The following is a 21,762-nucleotide window of genomic DNA, read 5'->3' as shown; positions in this document are numbered from 1 at the left end:
ATTGACTATTTTCAGCAGTATATGATGTTTCAGTCCTAAGGTGTGAAAAGCATTCCAGACTGTTCTAGTTACCGTCTATCTGTAGTTCTCAAACTTTTGTCCTGGTGACCCCTTTCACATAGGAAGCCTCTGAGCGTAACCCCCCTTATAAATTAAAAACACTTTTTTATACATTTAACACTATTATAAATGCTGGAGGCAAAGTGGGGTTTGGGGTGGAGGCTGCCAGCTCGCGACCCTCCATGTAATACAATACCCTTGCGACCCCTTGAGGGGTCCCACCCCCCAGTTTGAGAACCTCTGCCATATATTTAATTTGTTCCCCTTTGCCCAGTCCTTCACTTGATTATTTCTGGGTTTTTAACAAGCAATGACAGTAACAGGCAGGTTGGGATTCCCATCACCTAAATACGGTTCTTTTCCCCATTCTGCCACTGCTATGCTCATTAACCTTGGGAAACTCATGGTGGGAGGCTAAGTTAAATGCTGATGTTTATACAATGCTTTGGGGTCATTACATGACAAGGTCTATATAATGTGTCACTGCTACTATTTGTAGTTTAACTGGGATGGTTACTTGAGGCCAATTCCTATCCATTAGGAAATTACTGCACTTTGGTGTGGAACCAGCATATGACTCATTTAATAGTTTGACAACTTTTCGTATATGCCTACACTGAGAACTGAACACAGACTGATATTTAGACTTTGCAGTCTAATGATATGGACAGTATGATCAGGATTAGTGTGAAGTATTCTGTCGTTGACTTGCTCTGTGATCCTAGACAAGACCTTTAGCGCCTCTCTGCCTCAGTTTTCCCCATATGGGAAATAGGACTATTACTATTTTCTCACCCTAAAGGGGTGTTGTGAGATTACATCCATTAATGGATGTAAGAGTTTTGAAAGCCTTGGATGGAGAAATACAAAGTATTATTTAAACACTTAATGTATAATAAATAAATAAATAAATAAATAAATAATTTGATGTTACAAAGTGTTTGTATGTCTCCTAAGAATTATGCCATTCATAGGGTTAAACAAGTTTTCTATTACATAACTGACAAGGGGGTGGCAATTCAATCTATTTTAGATTCTTATATAGCCTCTATCACCATAATATTTGATCACGCCACACTTTTTAATATATTTGTCCCCACAACACACCAAGCCCCGGTGAGGCAAGGCAGCGCTATTATCCCCATTTCACATATGGGGAACTGAGGCATAAAGAGGCTCTGTCTTCTCCAAGCAAGTCTGTGTCAGAGCAGGGAACTGAACTCTGCTCTATCAAGTCTAAGGCTAATATTGACCCACCTATCCTCTCTTTTTATCCTGCAGGAAATGTCCTCAGTCTCAAGTTAGAGCTGTCTCAACCTTTTTTATTTGAGAGGTCAGCTAATTTCCTCCTTCATATCCTCTTTCCTTTATCTGAATCCAATTACACTTTCTGTCTAGCAGAACTTAAGAGGGTAAATTGCAAACACTGCATTTGGGAGATACAAACGTGGACCTAATGCTAGCTAGCAGGGAGTGACTTCTAGATGGGCGTGGGCCCAACAGCCATTGCTTTTATAGTAGAAAGCTGATAGCCTGACAGGAAGTAGGGCAGGGTTAGAAGATGACCTGACCTTATTCGCGCCATGTGAAAGATTAAGGAAAATGCAATGATATTTTTAGGGGGTGGAGGGTGAGGATCAGTGTCAAAGGAATAAAACAAAACAGAGGAGGAAATCTGGTGCAGGGGATTGTTTGTATGTTTCTTTTTATACTACAGGGTTGAGTCAGGTGATCTGAAGGGTGAAAGGTCAGCTGTTAGGCTAATAAAAGGAGCCTCCCATGGAGGGAAGGAATAATTATGATGGGATGGTAGTAGTAAGGGGAAAACCTTAGATAATGCTTTAACTTTCCTGTACAGACCATCTCTGCTGTGTGAGGTGAGGGTCCTTGTGCTATCTGCAGTCAAATGCTTTTATGATTGTTATGGTTGGTTAGATTCATAGCCTATTTTACAGATGGACACTTCTTAACTTTAAATAAGGAACCTCTCAGTTCAAACTGCTCTAGTTCTGGCACCTTCTTTCATCAGCCATTTCCTGTGCACTGTTGGTCAGATTTTCCACTTACTTACAGTAAGGTTACCCTAGTCAGTGTAACCCCCCCCTGACTTCCTCCATACAAAGTAGGATTGCCAACAGTCCCTTATTACATGGGATGTCCCTTATTTTCATCTCTGTACAACAAAATTGGGAGTTGCTGAGTACTACAAAAAATAGCAAGCAAAATCTCCAGTGAATGTAGGTGAGTGCTGCTTAGGATTATTATTTATTGATGACGACAACAACAACGATGATGATATTGGGAAGAGGGGTGGGGCAAGGGTGCTAAGAAAACAGTCCCTTAATTTTGAAATGTTGGCAACCCTATGTAAAAGTGAGGTCAAAATCAGACTCCTCTTGTCTCTGACTAGCCAGGTATTTTACTGGTTTGGCAGCTAAAGAGGTATAAGTAAGAATTTTCTGCATTAGTGGAAGTGGAAAATCAATAGATGAAACTTCTCCAGCAGCAAGAATAGTAAGTAAGCTCTGTCTGAAAAACAGACTGGGTATTTTTGCTCCATACACCAAACTTGAGTGGGTGGGTAAATAAAGGGAATTTGGAAGGAGGTTTATAGATGCAGCCTTTTTAGTGACAGCTGGAATATCGGAGAAAAAATGTGTAATACTCTGTGTGATATGGTACATTCCAAAGACATAAAAGTTTGCTCTGAATAGCATGAAGATGAAGAAAGAAACCGTATCTGCGGCAGTGATAGTTTAGTTTAGCAATATCCAGACATGAAACTGACTCCTATCAGAGGCAGGGAATACTGCCCCGCGGGGCCCCCCCCCCAGCCCTGGACGCTGCATTTTAAATATTCAGTTTGGCTTAAATGAATGAACTGATGCTAGCGTGTGCCTCCACTGCAGTAAAACCACATATTGCAGATACCATTATTGTATAAACATCATAGGTATCCAGGAAACGAAGACTAGAACACTGCTCCCTTCAACCTCAACCACTGAGGGTGCTTCTGCTTGATCTAAAGTAGCTCCTATAGTTGGTGGTAGTAGCAGCAAGTCTGTTATCACTTCAGGGGTTCTCAACTTTTTTTTTTTTTTCCTGAGGCCCCACCCAGCAAACTATAAAACCACCATGGCCTTCCTGTGTCACAACTGACCTTCTGCATATAAAAGCCAGGGTCGGCATTAGGGGGTAGCAAACAGGGCAACTGCTTGGGGCCTCGTACCACAAGAAGCTAAACTGCTCAGGTTTCGGCTTCAGCCCCAGATGGTGGGGCTCAGGGCCTTGGGCTTCATTCCCATGCATTGGGGCTTCAACTTTCTGCCCTGGGCCACAGTGAGTCTGATGCTGGCCCTGCTTGCAGGATCCCCTGAAACCTGCTCATGGCCCCCCAGGGGGCCCCAGACCCCTGGTTGAGAACCACTGATCTACTTTGTGGTCCCACTACTAGACAGCAACATTCCTCACTCATACACAGTAGCCCTGCTACTTTACTTAGCTTGGGACCAAATTGGTGCCTTGTGCTCTCTAGAGGGCATAATGCAATATTTGTGTACTTTGGTTCTTTCTCCTAACCAAGGACAGAAGAAAAAAAATGGTGTCCTACTCCCTTTGTCACCATGATAACCGAGCCTGCTACCAGCCCACTGAGAACCCAAAGATTTGCACTGTATTTTCCTAGCAAGAGCATAACACTTAACACATGGAAGTGCAGAAGGTCAGTGCACAAATGTGCTGCGCACTTGGGAACTGACTCATCCTGCTGACCCTTATCTCCCTCAGGCTTATTTTCAAGCTTTTTCCCTTGTGCACCTCAGTTTCTAGACTGCAGCTGGGCTGATTGTTTGTTTGGTACAGATGGGCACAAATCCATATCAACAGGGTAAATAATTTAAAAGGGGAATCTTCAAAATGAGATTGAAAACCATTCTCATTACTTTCCTGCCCATTGTGGCTGTGATGTTTGCATCTATCCAATGCTCCTTATATATGTGTGGTGCATTTTTATCTTCCTGTCTATATACCACTGTGCAGCCACACTGGTTTTCCTCTGTCCTTTTAATGTTACATTTGCAAAGGAATGCAATATTAAACAGAGGATATTGGGCTAGTGGTAAAGCATCTGGATTAGCACCTAGGACTCCTGGAGCCTGATTCATCCCTTCATTACATGGGTTTATATGCCAATGTAATTTGCAGCGTGAGGCCCTGCATTCTTTCCCCTGGCATGCTATTTGATCTATGCAGCTCATGCAAGTTCTACAGGGCAAATTCTGCTTGCCATTACAGCTGGTCTAACTCCAGAGTAACACTATGAACTTCAGTGTAGTTAGTTCAGACTGAGACCCCACTCATGAGAGTTGCCTCTGAGCAGCTTCTGCAAGGTACTCAGTCCATGCTCAACTCACAGTTGATGTTCAGCCCTTTGCAGGATTGAGTCATTACAGCAGTGTAACAGACAGCCTAATACAGCTCTGTGCCTCAGTTTATCCATCTATGAAATGAGGAAGATCATGCATATAGTACCTACCTCATAGATGTGATATGAAGCTTAACTAACATTTGTACAATGCTTAGAGCCTCAAAAAAAAAAATTATTTAACACTCATCTGACCTGGGCACAAGGAACTTGAACAAGGCTTTGTAGCATGACAATAGTGTAACTGAAATTGGTGCCTCTATTAGGCCTCTCCTGGCTCCTCACCTGTTTTGTTAGTTTATCACTTTATGGATCCCAATTCTAAATCAGTATGAGAAAGTATTTCACAGATAGGAGACACAAAACTTTGGGCAAAAAGAATCTTCTTTCTTCCATCTGTGGCTTGTCTCACTTAAAACCACAGCATTCCTACCTGGCAGGAGTGGAAAGAAATAAAAGTTTCTGAAAGGATTTAATTTCTACCCTCATATATGCCTTGAATTAAGGGCAGGTATTAAACAAAGAATGGCCATTTAAGCAGCCCAGATCTTTATGAATTCTTACCCATATATGGCTTTGTGCCTGCGATCGTGGTGACCTGCATCCCTTTAGTCAGTATCGTGGCAATGTTGAAATCTGTGATGTGCACATGTCCTGAAAGAAAAATTGGAGTTAGTAAATAATTCTTTTCTATTTTGTGTTGGATTCTGGTGCTGCCAGTAGATTTTTAAACCCAGATCTAATCTGCTTTATACATTATTAAATGGTATAAAGATTTGGAGTGGAAAGGGGACTTCATAGGCAACATAACCTTCTTCATAACATTTCTTTCAGCATTCAGCGCAAAACATTTTTTTAAAAAAGGAAACAAAATACTTTTTCTGCTAGTTAACTGTAAGGCTCACCCCTCCAATTGGCTATAAATGGCTCATGGAAGCCGCTAATTGCTGCAGTCTGGACAATAAGGTATATACTTTCTTTGGGACCAGGGCTGCCTTTTTTCTTGTTCTCTGTTTGTATAGTGTTTAGCACAATGGGGTCCTGGACCATGACCGGGACTCCCATGTGCTACCACAATACAAGGAAGTAAATAAATAAATAATACTGGGAACCTGCTAAGAATCCAAGCAATAACAAAATGTACTATGTCACCAATTCATTTCCTTTCTGGAAGAGCAAGACACTGATGACAAAGTAGATGAGGTCCAGACTAATAATACCTTAGCAGAGGGGATTATTAACATGTCTATGGGAACAGCATAAGGGAAACAGACGTTCCAATTTTCTGATATCCTGTTTGATACACATCACTGTAGAACTTCTCACAGCAGCACCTAACACACCTCTATAGATATGCAGAACTTTAATAGTACATTAACCAGTTGTATACAGGATATAAGAAACTATGAAAATCGCAACAAGTAGGTAGAAACATACAGGCTAGAAGCTAGAATATAAAAGAGAAAACAGCATTTTTCTGAGCACTGAAACCAAAGGAACTATCCAGTGAACCACAAGAGCAAATTTATGCCTAAAAGGTCCAAATCACACTTAAGCCCTGCAATTCATTTATATTTCATAGAGTAATTCATTAAGATCATGGTATTAGTGTTATAGATGACTGAATTATCACTTATCAAGAAATAAGTCCTTGATAATCAACTCATGATTAAATAATCTTATCATCCCATTCAACTAACCAGGATCCTTCTTGGAGACACGGAAGGTGCCTCTATAGAAGGGGATCCAGCTCATTGGGAATGTAACTCATTGGGAACCTAATTCTTCCAAGTGAGCCCAAGGCCCCCAAAACTTTGGCAAACAGGAGGAGCACAAGGCTCTCATTCATAATTGGGGTAAACTGCAAGTACATGACTCCAATCGGTTTAATAGCTGGAATATTAGATTACCGTAACGTGCACTGCATGACGTTCCTGATTAAGACCACTCAAAACTAAAGCTAGGGCAGAATGTGGCAGCCCACTTCTTAAGCAGTTCACATGGGAAGCACCTTCGACTGTGAAATTATTCATGCTTTTACAAATCTAATCTAAATAAATATAGTCTCTTAATAGTTAATAGGAATGGATTTTACTCCTTGATGCATATAGGTAACACCCACAAATGGAAGATTTGAGCACACATTTCCCTTTACCATCTCCCCTTTAGGTTTTTGTCTTGGATCATTATAAATAAAAGACTTGGTTCAAGGTAAATTCATTTCTTGGCATGTTTAGTATACAGGGGTAACCGGGTGGAGTACAGTGGCCTGTGAAGTGCAGCTCAGACTAGAGAATCTGGTAGTCTCTTCTGGCCTTGATTCTATTCATCTTGTTATGTTACAATATGGCTGTGGCAGTACAGGCTCAGAATACCATTATCCACTCAAAGACACCCATAAAGATGTTTTGCGCTATCAAGAGAGAACATAATTCAGACCTTGTTACAGCAATACTGATTCCAACTATCTTAGTGACCTTCAACTCGCATGGCCAGAATTGTAGCTCATTTCTAAGGTCTTCAGCACATTCCAAGAGAGAACGTTCATTTAAAGTTCCACTGCTTTCAGGTGTTTGAGCACTGACCTTCTAGCCTAGCTAAAATCTTGCCCATTTATAACTTCATGCTTTTAATGTCTTGCCATCTTACTCCAGGACATAGCTAGATCTGCACCAAATGTTTCTGTATTGATGAAACCTTAGCAGCAAAATTGGGACGTTTGGCAAGGGAAGTTTGTTAAATGTGGAGAAATCCACTCGGGGGTAGGGGTGGGGGAGAGGAACCACGCTGGAAAATATTTCCCAAGTTTTTATCCTCTTTGATAATTTGCGAGTTTCATTGCTACCTGTCTGTAAATAACCATAGTCATCCCCTTCAAAATATAAAAGTAATTTGGTTGGGGGGGAGCAGTAATTTCTGGAGGGATGGGAAGGCAGGTGGTTGGTTGTAACTGTCTTGTTCCTGAGTGTTCATTAGGGCTATACACAAATATGAGTCCCTTCCCAAAGGTAAAGAAAGTTATAGGTGACTGAGCTCAAGGGCTGGTGAGCAGACCACAGGGACCTGCAGGTTAAAGGGAGAGAATCACCAACTTCTATCTTAGGTAAGTAAACTAGACCACTCCTCAAATGGAGAGAGAATATTTTTTTCATAAGGGGTGGATGGGCCACTCAGTGAGGGCAGCTGTACTTGGCCCAAAGAGGCAGATCCACATAGCTCTTTGATAAGAAACAATTCATATGTTAAAATTATTATGTTGATTATCTTTGATCCATCATATTAAAACTGGTGTCAGGGTAATTTGTTATTTCTGAGAAAACTCATTCTGTACCGACTTGAATCTTTTTATCTCAACATTCTAAACTTGACAACATTGGCTTTAAAGATACAGACTTCCCAGCAGAAGGCATGCAAAGTTTGTCGCATAAAATTTCAGGCAGCCTGACACAAGGGTTTTGCCACTTGCCAAGAACGTGTTTGCCTGGCTTTTCCTCTTCTTTTGTTCCCACCTACCACATCTTCTCTCTTTGATGCATACATTTTCTTTCAGGCACTATGTACACTACTGCTTCCTGGCTAAATTCAGAACCACAATTATGGAGCAGGCAAATCAATCTGGCACCTTTCTGCAGTGATGCTTCAATCCAAAGGAGGGCACTTTTAAGGTAATATTGCTCCCCAAAATGGCAACAAAAACACATATGCAAACCTAAATGCCAACATGGCATAAGGAAGGCAGGGGCATTAAGGGTGAAATCACAGCAACCACCTAGAACCTGAGTATTTGGGCTCTGTATGCATGGAGCACATGGAAGTTAGGGAGGTGAAATCCACAGCATCTGCTGAGTCCTGGATTAGCAGGCACAGTCCCTCTGTACCTGTCGAAGGTGGTGTTGGGGCCACTGGATCAGCATAAATACAGCTTTGTAACTTCTCCTGTGCACCCCTCTTCCCCTCCAGCCTTCCCCCAATGTGGCCTTTCATGGCACTCTATGTGGAGCCTGAGCCAAGACCCTTCCTGTAGCAGTGACAGTCAGGAGCCGCTCGGCAGGCAGACCTCCCATGCAGAGTGGTGCGAACACCCACCATAAGGCCCTCTGCACTGCAGTGAATTTCACCTTTTGAACCCCTGTGGGCTGCATGGGCACAACCCTGCAAGGTGCTGAGGGCTGCCAGTGAATGGGTGCCCTCAATTCCCACTGAGTTCAAGCATCTCCTGAAAGGTGCTGAGCCTCTCAGTCCCCCAAGACTTCAGTGGGAATGCAGAGTGCCAAGCTTGACAGGAAACAGTGTCTTTATCAGGAACAGCAAGCTTCATAGAGAGGTTCTGTGCATGTTATGATGTTTCACAGACTCCTCAGCCTTTTTTCTGAAACAGGAGAGCATTGCTGAATTGCTTCTCCTTCCTTTACCACTGAGATCAAGCCCACACTTGTAAGAACCTCCACCTCTGCTCACTGAGTTATTAAGGGCTCATGAAATCAAATCGCATTGCTAGGCTTTATTTCAGCTGTTAAAGCCATATACGTAAAATATGATCAGCTTTTCTGGGAAAGCAAGAACAGAGACTCTACTAATGAGTTGCTGGCCTGAATGATGCAAGGGGGTTTTATGTGCCTCTCCATAATCCTGGCTAAATATTTCTTGTGAAGCAAGAACAGGGTTATTGATACAGGTACTCTGTGGCTAAATTAAAAACCAAAACTAGGGCCTACAAGACTTTTCCAAAATCATGTAGTGATCAAGATATAAAGCTCTATACAAAAATCTCACAGAAACACACAGGTAGAGAGAAAATAAAATAGAATAAAGTCCAGACCACTAATCAATATAACTTAGAAATTTAAAAGGGTCAAGCTCACAAAGCTGAAAACAATTAGGAGCCAAATCAGCTGGGAGGAAGAATTTACTCAGAAAAATGTGAGTGACAATTGGGAACTGTTTAAGAACACTTTAATAGACGCCCCAAAAGCTACGATCGAGGAAGAAGGCCATATTATTTAAAAAAAAAAAAAAACTTGGTTTAGAGGGGAAGTGAAAGCAGCTATAAAAAATTAATATATAACAAATGGATGAAAGGGAAAACTGATAGTAATTAATATAAATTAGAAGGTAGAAACTATAGAAAATTGATAAGGGAAGCAAAGAGACGAGAAGAACTTTATAGCCAGCAGAGTTAAGGACGATAAGAAGGTTTTTAAAATATATTGGGAACAAAAAGAATCCCAACAATGGAACTGGTCTTTTACTAGATGGAGGAAAAAGAATTTATCAATAGCAATGGAGGGAGAGAAGGACAGAGCCCCTCTATGGGATGACCAGACAGCAAATGTGAAAAATCAGGACAGGGCGTGGGGAGGAATAGGAGCCTATATAAGAAAAAGACCGAAAAATCGGGACTGTCCCTATAAAATCGGGACTGTCCCTATAAAATCAGGACATCTGATCACCCTAGCCCCTCTCCCTCCTTGCCCCTGAGCAGCCAACTGGGGATAGTACTTGACCCCGCCCCCCATGAGTCGCCTCTGCACTGTGATGATCCTATAGGATTGAATGAACTCAGGATCAATTGGGGTCAGCAGACCTGGCACAGGTGCACTGGCCTTGCTCCCCACAAGTTCCCCACAGTTCCTAAACTGGAGCGAACAAGTCCTCAGTCCATGCCATTTCAGATCCTGTGCAGTGTGGCCCACACCACACTCCATACCCTCCCCAGGGCACAGTCAATATAGATTGCCCTTTAGTGTTCAGGATTGAACCAGAAGGCCATCTTCCTCCAAACCTACCCTCCATCGCAATCTCCATTTGGGAACCTGTCTCCTTTCCCTTCCCTAATAGCAGAGCTTCCCCTATCAGGTGCTGTTTCCAAGACCCTGTATCACCCACCCTTTCATCACAGTGAGAGTTTCCCCCTTCACTCCCCCCGCCCCCTCCGGTTGTAAGGGCATTTCTCTTTGGTAGGCTCTAAGATTCTTCCCACAAGACCCCTCTAATCTCATTTTCTAACAGACACCCCTCCGTTCCTTCTTCTGATTACACCCATGGGTAGTCCACCCCATCTCCTCAGTCAGACACCTCCTTCACGGGTTTCTTCTTTCATCCAACTTCCATAGTCCTCAAGGGTCCATAGTTCCTTACACTTCCCAGAAAAATCATGATGGGGAGACCATGTCTGCATGTTTTGGAGCTCTTGTCAAACTCTGTCCTATTGATCACTAGCAGTAGCTCAGCTGAGGCATCCACTTCCCTTACAGATGTCATCTTCAGTTGCTCTAATGTTGCTGCCTCTTGTTGCAGGACCGCCATCACTGTCCACATTTCCTACCACATTTACTCAGTCTGGTACCACTTTGTCACAAGTCCAGGCCCCATATTGTGCCTCAGTTTCCTATTTTGGCTACATAAATCAGACTTTATCTGCATCAGACTTTACCTTCAATAACCCCATGTTCAGGGTGGAGGTGAGAAGGGTTATTCATCAATAAACTAACAAAGAAATTGTCCCAGGCTCCTCACTGAAGTCATTGGCTTCTTACCTCCTTTCTTCAGTAAATCACCAGCAGTCCTGCTTGCCTCCCAGACTCAGCTGCTCCACCCCTGCCCATGCTGGGGTTCAGTTTCTATCCCGCTACTCCTCCTTGGACAGCTAATTTCTTAGTTACTTGTTCCTTCTCCAGAGTGTCTCTTGGTCTTTTCATCTTCCTATTCCATTCCCAGAAGCCAGGCTCTCACTGTAGCTCTCTCTGGTCTAGAGGCAGTCTCTAGCTCTCTTCCTGGAGCTTCCTGACAGAAGCTCCCCACTTTCTCCCATCTCCAGGGACTCTCCCAGTTCTCTGGGGGCTCTTACTGTCAACTCTAAGCCCCCATTCAAGGCTTGTCCCCACAGAGGCCTAGTCCACCTCCTGTGTGTTCCTCCAGCTTGTCACAGAGATTTTCTAGAGAGAGCTTCCCCCATCTGCTGGGCAACTTTCTCTTTATAGCACTCTAGCAGTCTCCCTCTAACTCAGTTGGTCTATTTCTAATTAGCTGGGGGGGGTACCACTTGTTTGCTCCCAGGTATTCCCCACAGAGTTGTCATGGGCCTGTTAGGCCATGATCCTTCCTGAAGGCCCACTGGCACCATGATACTGCCATAAATGTTGCTTTCAATGTTTACAGAAACATGAGTGTAAGGGATATTTGGTGCTACTGTCCCTTTGCTTGTATCTTGCAGGCATATGATATTTGCTTTCATGCCAGACAGCATGTCAGCCTTGTCTGCAGGGAATTCCTCCACACTGGAGGTGAGGATTTTAAGTACCATCTTTGGCTGAGACCCTAGGAAAGGTCATTTATATTAACATCTATGTCTATATCGTCTACTGAAATCTTAGTGTGTTGTCCAATTTGGTCTCTCCCATGGTCTGTTGCAATGGGAGATTAACAGGGTCATGAGTCAGAAACAGCAGCTAATCAAGTTAGACATTTCAAAATCAGCAAGTTCACATAACTTCCATCCAAGAGTTTTCAAATTGCCTGCTGAGGAACTGGCTGGACCATTAATGTTGATTTTCAATAAATCTTGGAACACCGGGGAAATTCTAGAAAGCAGGAAGGAAGATAGTGTTGTGCTAATATTTAAAAAGGGTAAACTGGATGGCCCAGGTATTATAGGCCTGTCAGTCTGACATCAAACTTGGGCCAGGTCATGGAGTGGTTGACATGGTATTTGATTAATAAAGAATTAATGGAGGGTTAGGTAATTAACACTAATCAACATGGGTTTATGGAAAATAGAGCCTGCCAAACTAACTTAATTTTTTTTAATGAGATTAGAAGTTTGGTTGATAAAGTTAATAGTGTTCATGTACTTAGACTTCTGTACAGTGTTTTATGGAGTACCACAAGATATTTTGTTTAAAAAACTAGATGATATAAAATTAACATGGCACACATTACATGGATTAAAGCTTGCTACTGACAGATCTCAAGGTGCAATTATAAATGGGGAATCATCCCTGAGTGGGTGGATTACAAGCAGGCTCCCACCAGGCTCAGTTCTTCGCCCTACGCTATTTAACACTTTTATCAATGACCTGGAAGAAAACATAAAATCATCACTGGCAAAGTGTGCAGATAGCACAAACATTGTGGGAGTGGTAAATAATAAAGAGGACAGGTCACTAATACAGAGTGATCTAGACTGTTTTGGTAAACTGGGTGCAAGCAAACAATATGTGTTTTTAATACAACTAAATGTAAATGATAATAGGCTCCTCTGTCTAGCAGAGAAAGGTATAATATGATCCAATTGCTAGAAACTGAAACTAGAGTTCAAACTGGAAATAAGGTATAATTAAAAAAAAATAGAGTAATTAACCATTGCAATTAATTAATTGTGGTAGGTTCTCCATCACTGACCATTTTAAAATCAAGTCTGGACATTTTTTCTAAAAAAAATCTGCTCTAGGAATTATTTTGGGGAAGTTCTATGGCCTGTGTTTTTATACAAGAGGTCAGACTAGATGATCGCAACAGTCCCTTCTGGACTTAGAATCTATGAAAATAGAAAATAATCAGAGCTTCAACAGAGGGAGGTGAAGATGAGTATCCAATATGAAGTCCTAAATGGGCAACATTGAGAAAATTTAATTGTACAGTGCTTAGACTGTAAGCCCCTTGGGAAGAGACTGTCTCTTTGTGATGTTTGTGAACAGCACCTGGCACTAGGAACCTCAATTAGGATACCTCTAGGCACTACTGTAATACAAATAGATTAGACACGAAAGGTAGGTAAATCTTATTCCAAACAGTGTCTGAGTATAAAGGCCATGGTTAATATATCCAGCTTCATCGGGAGAGGACAATGCTGAATAACTCCAAAAAAGTCACTTTCTGGAGTTTCAGCAGTTTCACATTCCACGGACAGCCTCCCTGGCCTGAAACTGGGAAACATGGTTCTCTGCACTGATTGCTATAAATGCTTATATGCTAAGAGAACTATTAGGGCTACACCCCGCTCAGTGACCGAGTGCCCTGTAGGTAGGGTTAGTGCTGACAGAAGCACAGACTTCCTTCTGGATGCTGTGAGGCTTCAGTCTGGCTTGATTTTGATGGGAGAAAGCAAAGCCTGAGGAGCCATTGTCCCTCTGGCCTGCCACCTGCACTGCTGGAAGAACATGACTGAAATGTCAGATTGCATCTATCAGCCACCGACTAATTAGCAGACAGACATGTGTTGCCTTTACCAATTCAAAAGCCTTCCAAAATCAGCCAGACCCACCCTGCTCACTCCAAAGAGAAAACCCCAGCACTGAATCCTTGGAGAGCACTTGAAGGAGGAGCTGCATAGAGACAAGACAAATGCTTGGTTCTTTTCACATCCTTGTGTCAGCTTTCATTCTCTCTGCCACTTTCCTCTCCTCTTTGCAGGAAATCACATTAATATACATGAATTATAGATGCTATTATTATTATTCAGACTTTGATATTCTGAGCCAAAATCTATGCTCCTCTGGATGCATCATTTATTTGAAGGGATTAATTTAAACACATCCCAAGTTTCCAAAAAATTTTTAACCTCTCAAGAGCTCAGATTGATTGGAATACTAAGCTGGAAGCAGGGTTCTGAAAGCCAAAAATGTTGCAGGGTCACCTGACATAATAATCTATGTATGTTCAATCCTCAATATTTGCAGCTGGGGATGTAGCTACAGTCTAATATTTGATAGGAAAGCAGCCTGTTCATTCCATCCATGGCTGTTGCTGGGAATGTAAGAGTTAAGAAACCCCAAGAGTGTGAACAGGATGTTTTAAGTCTAAAACTAAAAGTTCTAATTAGTCTTCATGGCGTGCCAGCCCAGTCACCTTGGATAGTTACAGGTAAATCCCAGACTGATGTTACTAGGAAGGATTCTGGTTACATGCTAGGATCTACTGATTTTATATATGAGATAGGATGAACTAGTAAAATTCACTACCAACCCATGTGAGAAGCAGAAACTCTTGGCTGCAGCAGAGGAAACAGAAGTGAGCAGAGGCACTTCTGTCTGTTTTGTTAGTACAGTAAAACTAAGCAAATCCTTTTAAATAATAATTATGATTCCTGCAAATTTACATTAATTGGATCCTTTCACATTCTCAGATGAACTGCGGTTTCTTAATCCAAGAGATATGTGCAATTATCACCTTAGGCTTGGAATGATTATTAATGATCACCAGTTGCTGAAAGAGGCTTCTTTCTAGGGTTCAATTCAACTCTCATTGAAGTCCATTGACCTGAGTAGGAGATGAATTGGCCCTTCTAGGGACTACACCTAGGCCCTTCTAGGGCCTATGCCATTTAAGCTCCAATGTAGGTCGTTGGTTGGAACTTCAGTGGTACACAGAGCTTCACCCAGCTCTCTGCACTGGGCTGAATTTCATCTCCAATGCTAACAAGCCCTTGCAGATATGAACCAACTTACAGTAGTTGCAAATATATTATGTATGTACATTCAGTTTATTCAAGTCAATGCAATAAAAATTCTTTTAACGTGTAATGTGATAATAGGTATTTTCACTGATCAGGAATAAGTAAAATCAACAAAGGAAAGTCCTATCTACAAAGACAAAATGATGATTACAGAATACTCAGGGCTTTCTTGGCCCAGTTAAAGGTCAAAATCAATAAAAATGTCTGTGCCCTTTATAACCCAAGCACTAATCTCTTTCAATGTGGAAGTAGAGCTTAATTGTTGAAATATATTTCACACATGTACAGTTTGGCCAAAGGCCTGCATTGCACTGAATGGATGCTCAAAGCTAGACAGATGGCAAGCAGAATCTAAATGAATACACTTAAGGCCAGATTTTTTTAAAAGTATTTAGATGCCTAAAGAAGTAGTTAGGTGACTAGTAGGACTTTCAGAAGCACCTATTTGCATCATTAAGCACTTAAATGCCTTTCAAAATCTGATCCTTACGCCTAAGGGAAGAACCAAAACAACAAAAAATAGAACATCTGTGAACAGACGACAGCTTTCTCTGTACCTATATAGTGTAGGCATAAACCCGGCAAAGTAACATGAGATGGAAGTGTAGTCTGCAGCTCCAACCCAAAGGGGAAGAGCCACTGGAAAACGAGCATAATCTCCCAGTCTAAATATAGATGCAGATGCTGCAAGAACAATTACTCAGGGGAAAACAAAAATGTGAACTGTAGGTAAAAAGCTTTTTGCATGCATGAATAGAATTATGCACCTCTACTGCCATGGCAAAGCAAACACAGGGAGAGAAACCACAGAGCAGAAAGTCAGAAGGACACTGGATTTAAGGGCACAACTCCAGATAAGAACACACTGAAACAAATCCATCATCAACCTGAACCAATTAAAATTTCAGACTGAACTAGAGATGGGGCCAAAAAAACAGCCCCATTTGCACAGGCATTAAGGAAGTTCGCAGTTATCTTGATACCAAGCAGAATACAATCCCAGATCCAAGCACCACTTTGTACTGGGAAATATTTAACATAGTTTTGGATCTGAATTTAGCGCTCAGGCCTCTCTGTAATTTGACCCTGTAAAACCCAATCCTGCGAGGTGGTGAACACTTTTAATGGCCACCAATTTCATCAGGAGAGGTGGGAACTCAGAAGCTTACCCACAGAAAGAAGGAAAAACCCCAATGAGCTGGGCTGCATATGACAACAAGAGGAACATGAGAACAAAGGCACCATTTAGGGTCGAATGCCATCTATGACTGACACCTACTGGGTCAGACTGTCAAAATACTCCATCCCTCTTACAATTGGGGATAACAGCATAGGCTCCTCAGAAGTGAACTTCACCTCCTACATACAAGCAAATGGACAGAAACAGATGTTCTAGTGGTCTGACAGCTAGTGAAGACTAAAGGAAACAAATATCTCCAAAAGATGTCCCTCAGCAGCCTCAACGCCGAGATAAAATGTTGATTGTTCATATATTTTAATACCAGAAGGAACAATTACATCATCTAGTCTGACCTCCTGTATAACACAGGCCAGAGAACTTCATCCAGTTACTCTTGTATTAAGCTAAAATATGTCTTCTGGAAAGGCATCCAAGTCTTGATTTGAAGGCATCAAGAGACAAAGAATTCACCCTTCCCTTACTAGTTTGCTGCACTGAAGCATTCTTAGATATTGCCAACAGGTGACCACTGTGCTGTCTGATGAATCCAAATGGATGGATTGGAATTGGGGGCAGAGAAAGAGCGAGAATAGGGCCCATTTATTTATTTACATCTGCGTCTGAGGAGGCAGAAGGAAGTCCCTGAGTGAGACAGGAAGAGATGTGTATTTGTAAAGAACGGCAGGGAAAGCTTTTCTGACAGTTCTTAAATAAATAATTATCCAGCACTTTGAAATTAGAGGTCATATGCAAAATGAGTATAGACTGGGGACAGGTGGTGATGCCAGGCAAAGCTAGTTACAAGCTAAAACAACGGCAGTTCTGTAGGAATTTCAGCATCTGCTCTCAAACCCATCAAGCCTGCAAAGTGATAATGACTTTCATATATTCTATGCTCTCTGCAACAGCTTTTTCCTATACAAGTAGCTTACTGCAAGAGCTAATAAAGATTTCTCACAAATGAGCCAGTTACAAGGATTTTCAGGAGATATTTGACATTTTAAAAGCAGATAAATATCAGACAAATTTTCAGTGGGAGTTTTGCCAGAGTAAAAAAAAAGTGTAGAGAGTAATACAGGAGTTCATCTGAAGTTTTGCCTGAGAAAGACTTAAGTAAAGATTCCAGGATTAAAATCTATATCTACATTATAAACAAAAAAACTACATTAAAAGAACATTAAGGTTGCAGAGTTAAGCACTCAAAAGTTAGGAAATGACAGAATTAAGGTTGCTTGTGCAACCCCTCATTCCCTCTGTGTGTGTCTACATTATGATAGAGTCTATTATTACATGATCTGGTATGAAAAATGTCAGTCCAAATGGTTGAAGTTTGACAAAGTTATAAGCAGCTGACAACAGGGTCTTCTAAGGAGAAATGTTGGGCAATCAACTCTAGGCAGCGCTAATTGTATCACCGAGAATAATGACTTCTAGAAGTGTCACTGAATTACAGTAACTGGAAGTATTTAAGAATAGACTAGGTAAATTATGGGGCATTAATGTAGAAGAGAGCAATATAGAAGTTCAACAACATAGGACTGTATAGCACCGGAAGATTACATAATGGTGCTTTACAGAAAGCAGGTGAAGACAAACAAAATACAAAAGACGGTTCCTGTCCCACACTGCTTACAATCTAACACAGACAGTACAACACATTGCATAATACAAGGCTCCAAATCCAGGCTGGAAGGTGCCCATTTCAAGTCACCTGCTCTGTGCTGCTTTGTGCACGCATATGTTCCAGTTATCGCAAAACAACCAGCACTTACCATGCTCATCCAGTAAAATGTTGTCTGGCTTCATGTCCCTAGAAGTGACAGAGAAGGGAAAAAGGGATGTCAGCATAGAATGGTGACACATAACATGACTGTACAAGCCTAGGGAAAGGTTTGTGTGAGATATATTATTATAATTTATACAACACCCATGTTTGCTGGCATTTTACAGACAGGAGTAAGAGGCCTGGTATACCAGAGACCTTGTGGGGTGGGATTATCCTGTATTTCTTCCTCTGTGAGCCAGTGATCCTTAATTTCGACATAATTAGATTAATGATGATAAAGAAGGGAAGGGAGGATTAGAGTTCCTATGATATGACCATGTGGCTGCTTTGGTTTGCAGTGTCTGGTTCTTGACAGTTCAGCTAAATGTTAGTGGTTCTTTTTTCTATTAGCTTTGTTTTGATCAGAAGTAGTATTTGTTAGGCCCTGGTCCAGTCCTGCTCTCAGAATGGACACCAGTCTATTCATAGGCGCCAACTATGCTCTGGGGCTGGAGCATCCCGAGGGAAAAATGGTGAGTGCTCTGCACCCACCAGCAGCCAAGCTCCCCGCCCCAGCTCACTTCACCTCCGCCTCCTCCCCTGAGTGCACTGCATCCCCGCTTCTCCTCCCAGCGCTTGCCACTGCAAAACAGCTATTTCGCAGCATAACAAGTTGTGGGAGGGAGGGGGGAAAGAAGGCAGGGCCAGGGCAGGGATTGGGGAAGGAGTCCAATAGGGGCAGGGAAGGGGTGGAGCTGGGGTGGGGACTTTGGGGAAGGGGTTGGAATGGAGTCGGGGCAGCGCTGGGGAAGGGTCAAGCAACCACCAACACCAGGAGAAGTTGGCGCCTCTTAGTCTGTTGTAAGGGGATCCAACTGCTGCTAAGCTTCCTGGGTCTGGCCACTGACTGGTCACTATTCCTAGCTCTGGGTCTCTCAGGTGCACTCTCCAGATGCAGACCCCATGTCTGCCACATTCTTGGACAGTGGGACCTTACAGTCCAGCCACCTAAACCCTGGAACTACTGCCAAGCCGTCCAGATCCTTCTACTTGCTTCAACAGATTTATCACAAAGTCCACTGGTTGTGGAAGCTCTTTTGTTTTCCTAGTTTCACTCTTCAGGAACAGTGTGTAGGAAAGCCAGGAACACAGGCTTAGCATAGCAATTTCTTAAACACATAACACTTTACTCTTTAAAAGCATGAGACAGTTACAGATCCTTGGAAACCAAGAAACTCCTGAACAAACCCTCCTAATCTGATTTCACCCCGTTTTGTAAATCCCAGGTTTGTTCCCACCTGCCTTCACTCCTCTTGGGTCTTCTGGTCCTGGAGATGAAAAGGCCCCTTTTGTTTAGAGAAGCATCCCTTTTTAAAACAGACCCTGTCCCTCAGCTCCCCCAGTCATTCGCTTAGACCTGGGTGGGGGAATTCCAGCCCCTTTTCTTCTCCCCAAACAAGTTTCTGTGAAGAGAGTCCTTTTAAAATCAATGGTCCTGCCCACGGCAAATCCATTGTTTCATCAGGGCAGAGCCATTCAGTGCTAATAATCCCTGACGTCTCTGCTACAGAATCATAGAAATGTAGGGATGGAAGGGACCTCAAAAAGTCATCAAGTCCAGCCCGCTGCATGGAGGCAGGACCAAGAAAATTAGACCATCCTTAACAGATGTTTGTCCACTTGTTCTTAAAAACTTCCAATGACTGAGATTGCACAACCTCCCTCAGAAGCCTAATCAAAGGTTAACTACCCTTATAGTTAGAAAGTTTTCTCAATATCTAACCTAAATTTCCCTTGCTTCAGATTAAGCCCATTACTTCTTGTCCTATTTTCATGAGACACAGAGAAATACTGATCCTCTTCATAACAGCCCTTAAATATCTGAAGACTTACCAGCTCCCGCCTAGGTTTTCCTTTTTCAAGACTAAATATGCCCAGTTTTTTTTAACCTTTCCTCACAGGTCACATTTTCTCAACCTTCTATCATTTTTGTGGCTCTCCTTTGGATGTTCCAATTTTTCCACATCTTTCCTAATGTGTGGCACTCAGAACTGAACACAATTCTCCCACTGTGGCCTCACCAGTGCCAAACAGAGGGGGCAGGGCCGGCATCAGTGCAGCAAGCAGGTGCTTGGGGCGGCCAACGGAAAGGGGCGGCATGTCCAGGTCTTTGGTGGCAATTCGGTGGCAAGTCCCTCTCAGAGGGAAGGACATGCTGCCGAATTGCCGCTGAAGAATGAAGCGGCGGCGGTAAAGCTGCCGCCGATCACGCTCCCTCCCTCGCCACTTGCAGTGGCAAAATGCTGGAGCTGGCCCTGAGTGGGAGACAATTACCTTCCAGGTCCTACATACGACACTCCTTTTAATACACCCCAGAATGATATTAGCCTCTTGTGCAACTGCATCACATTGTTGACTCATATTCAATTTGTGATCCACTACAACCCTCAGATCTTTTTCAGCAGTACTATCACCTAGCCATTTATTCCCCATTTTGTAGCTGTGCATTTGATTTTTCCATCCTGTTTTACTCTTGTCTTTATTGAATTTCATCTTATTGATTTCAGACTGATTCACAAATTTGTCATGGTCATTTTGAATTCTAATTCTGCCCTCCAAAGTGCTTGCAACTCCTCCCAGCTTGCTGTCACCACAAATTTTCCACTCCAATACCCAGGCTTTCCAGACATAATTTCCTCACTAAATGTCAAGTTCTTGCTACCAAATGGATAGTCTAATTCACAATGATTGTTACAATTACAAATAGCGTTCATGAAACTAAACAGAATTAATAATTGGACAGACCTATTCCCCAATGTGTCACAGTACTGTACTAAGAAATGTTCAATCACATCACAGAATCATATTTTGGAACAAAAAAAAGCAGAAGCTTCCCCCCTTCTGTCAGGTGCACTCATAGGAAGACTCTAAAAGTGTAAAAACACTGTTTACTTCAGAATGCTCCGATTGGCATAAAGCAGACCCAAACAGGAGACACACATCAAGCAGAGTCGGGATGTACAGCTTTCTGTTTCACATTCAGTTTTCACATGGCGGTTTTCATATCTGAAACCAATGCCCTCTTGCTTAAAAATAACCACTCTTCATGGCAGATGCATGTTTTATTTGTTGGATATCTTGGCGAGGTTTCAAAACGAGTAACTAAGCTGCTGCAAAACTTTCTCAGTGACATCTTAAATTATTTTTTTCACTATGAAATTTTCATTATGAATTTGAAAATTGGTGTAAAAATTGCACTGGTTTGCTTAAAAGTGTCCCCCTTTAAAATGACCCATTCCAAACAAAAATTAGATCATTCAAATCAAAAGGTGAATTCAAAACCTGACATCCCAAAATCAACATTTTTCCATGTTTCGATGTAAAAATAACCCTTTGAATTTCACAAACTAAAAAACAGAGTGCAAAATTGCCTGAAATGTAAGAACAAGTGTTTCCTTGTAAAATTTTGCCATGAAATGTTCACCAGTTTTGCAGAGTTCTACGCTGTTCAACAGGTTTCAGTCCGGTGATAATTTAGACACTAGCAGCCCATAAACTCAAACCAGTTACTCTTCTCTGGCCAAACAGTACCCACCAAGAGCTTGCAAGAGAAAACACTGCAGTATGACAGTGTGGTTATTCAGGAAGACATACATTTGTTCAAAATTTTCAAATGATGAAATGAAAAATATGAAACATTTAAAAACAGACATTTGGCAGACATTTAAAAAACTGAGCTACAGAGGGCAACGCTGGTTAGAAAACGCACTGGAATAGTTTCTTCTTTCATCCATCACATTTTAGAAGTGAGTGATTAGTTATGGAAGTTCATTTTGGTTTAATATGAATTATATTCAATCATAAGGAATATACACCCTAAA

The 21,762-nt window shown here is 42.0% G+C and overlaps 1 protein-coding gene across 4 annotated transcripts in view; it reads right to left on the bottom strand.

The window, feature by feature from the left end:
• The window catches only part of STK32A (serine/threonine kinase 32A), a 91,639-nt gene that overhangs the window by 20,721 nt on the left and 49,156 nt on the right, over positions 1-21,762 (bottom strand). For all 4 annotated transcript variants that reach the window (XM_030573900.1, XM_030573899.1, XM_030573902.1 and 1 more), the window contains 2 exons: positions 17,889-17,926; positions 5,048-5,137 (listed from right to left, as the gene is read on the bottom strand). In XM_030573900.1, the coding sequence (XP_030429760.1) occupies positions 5,048-5,137; positions 17,889-17,926 (128 nt within the window). The remainder of the gene's footprint in view (positions 1-5,047; positions 5,138-17,888; positions 17,927-21,762) is intronic.

Source organism: Gopherus evgoodei, chromosome 8 (genome assembly GCF_007399415.2).
Source record: "Gopherus evgoodei ecotype Sinaloan lineage chromosome 8, rGopEvg1_v1.p, whole genome shotgun sequence".
NCBI lineage: Eukaryota > Metazoa > Chordata > Testudines > Testudinidae > Gopherus > Gopherus evgoodei.
Note: the sequence above shows the minus strand (reverse complement) of the source record. Positions and strands in the feature narration are given on the sequence as shown.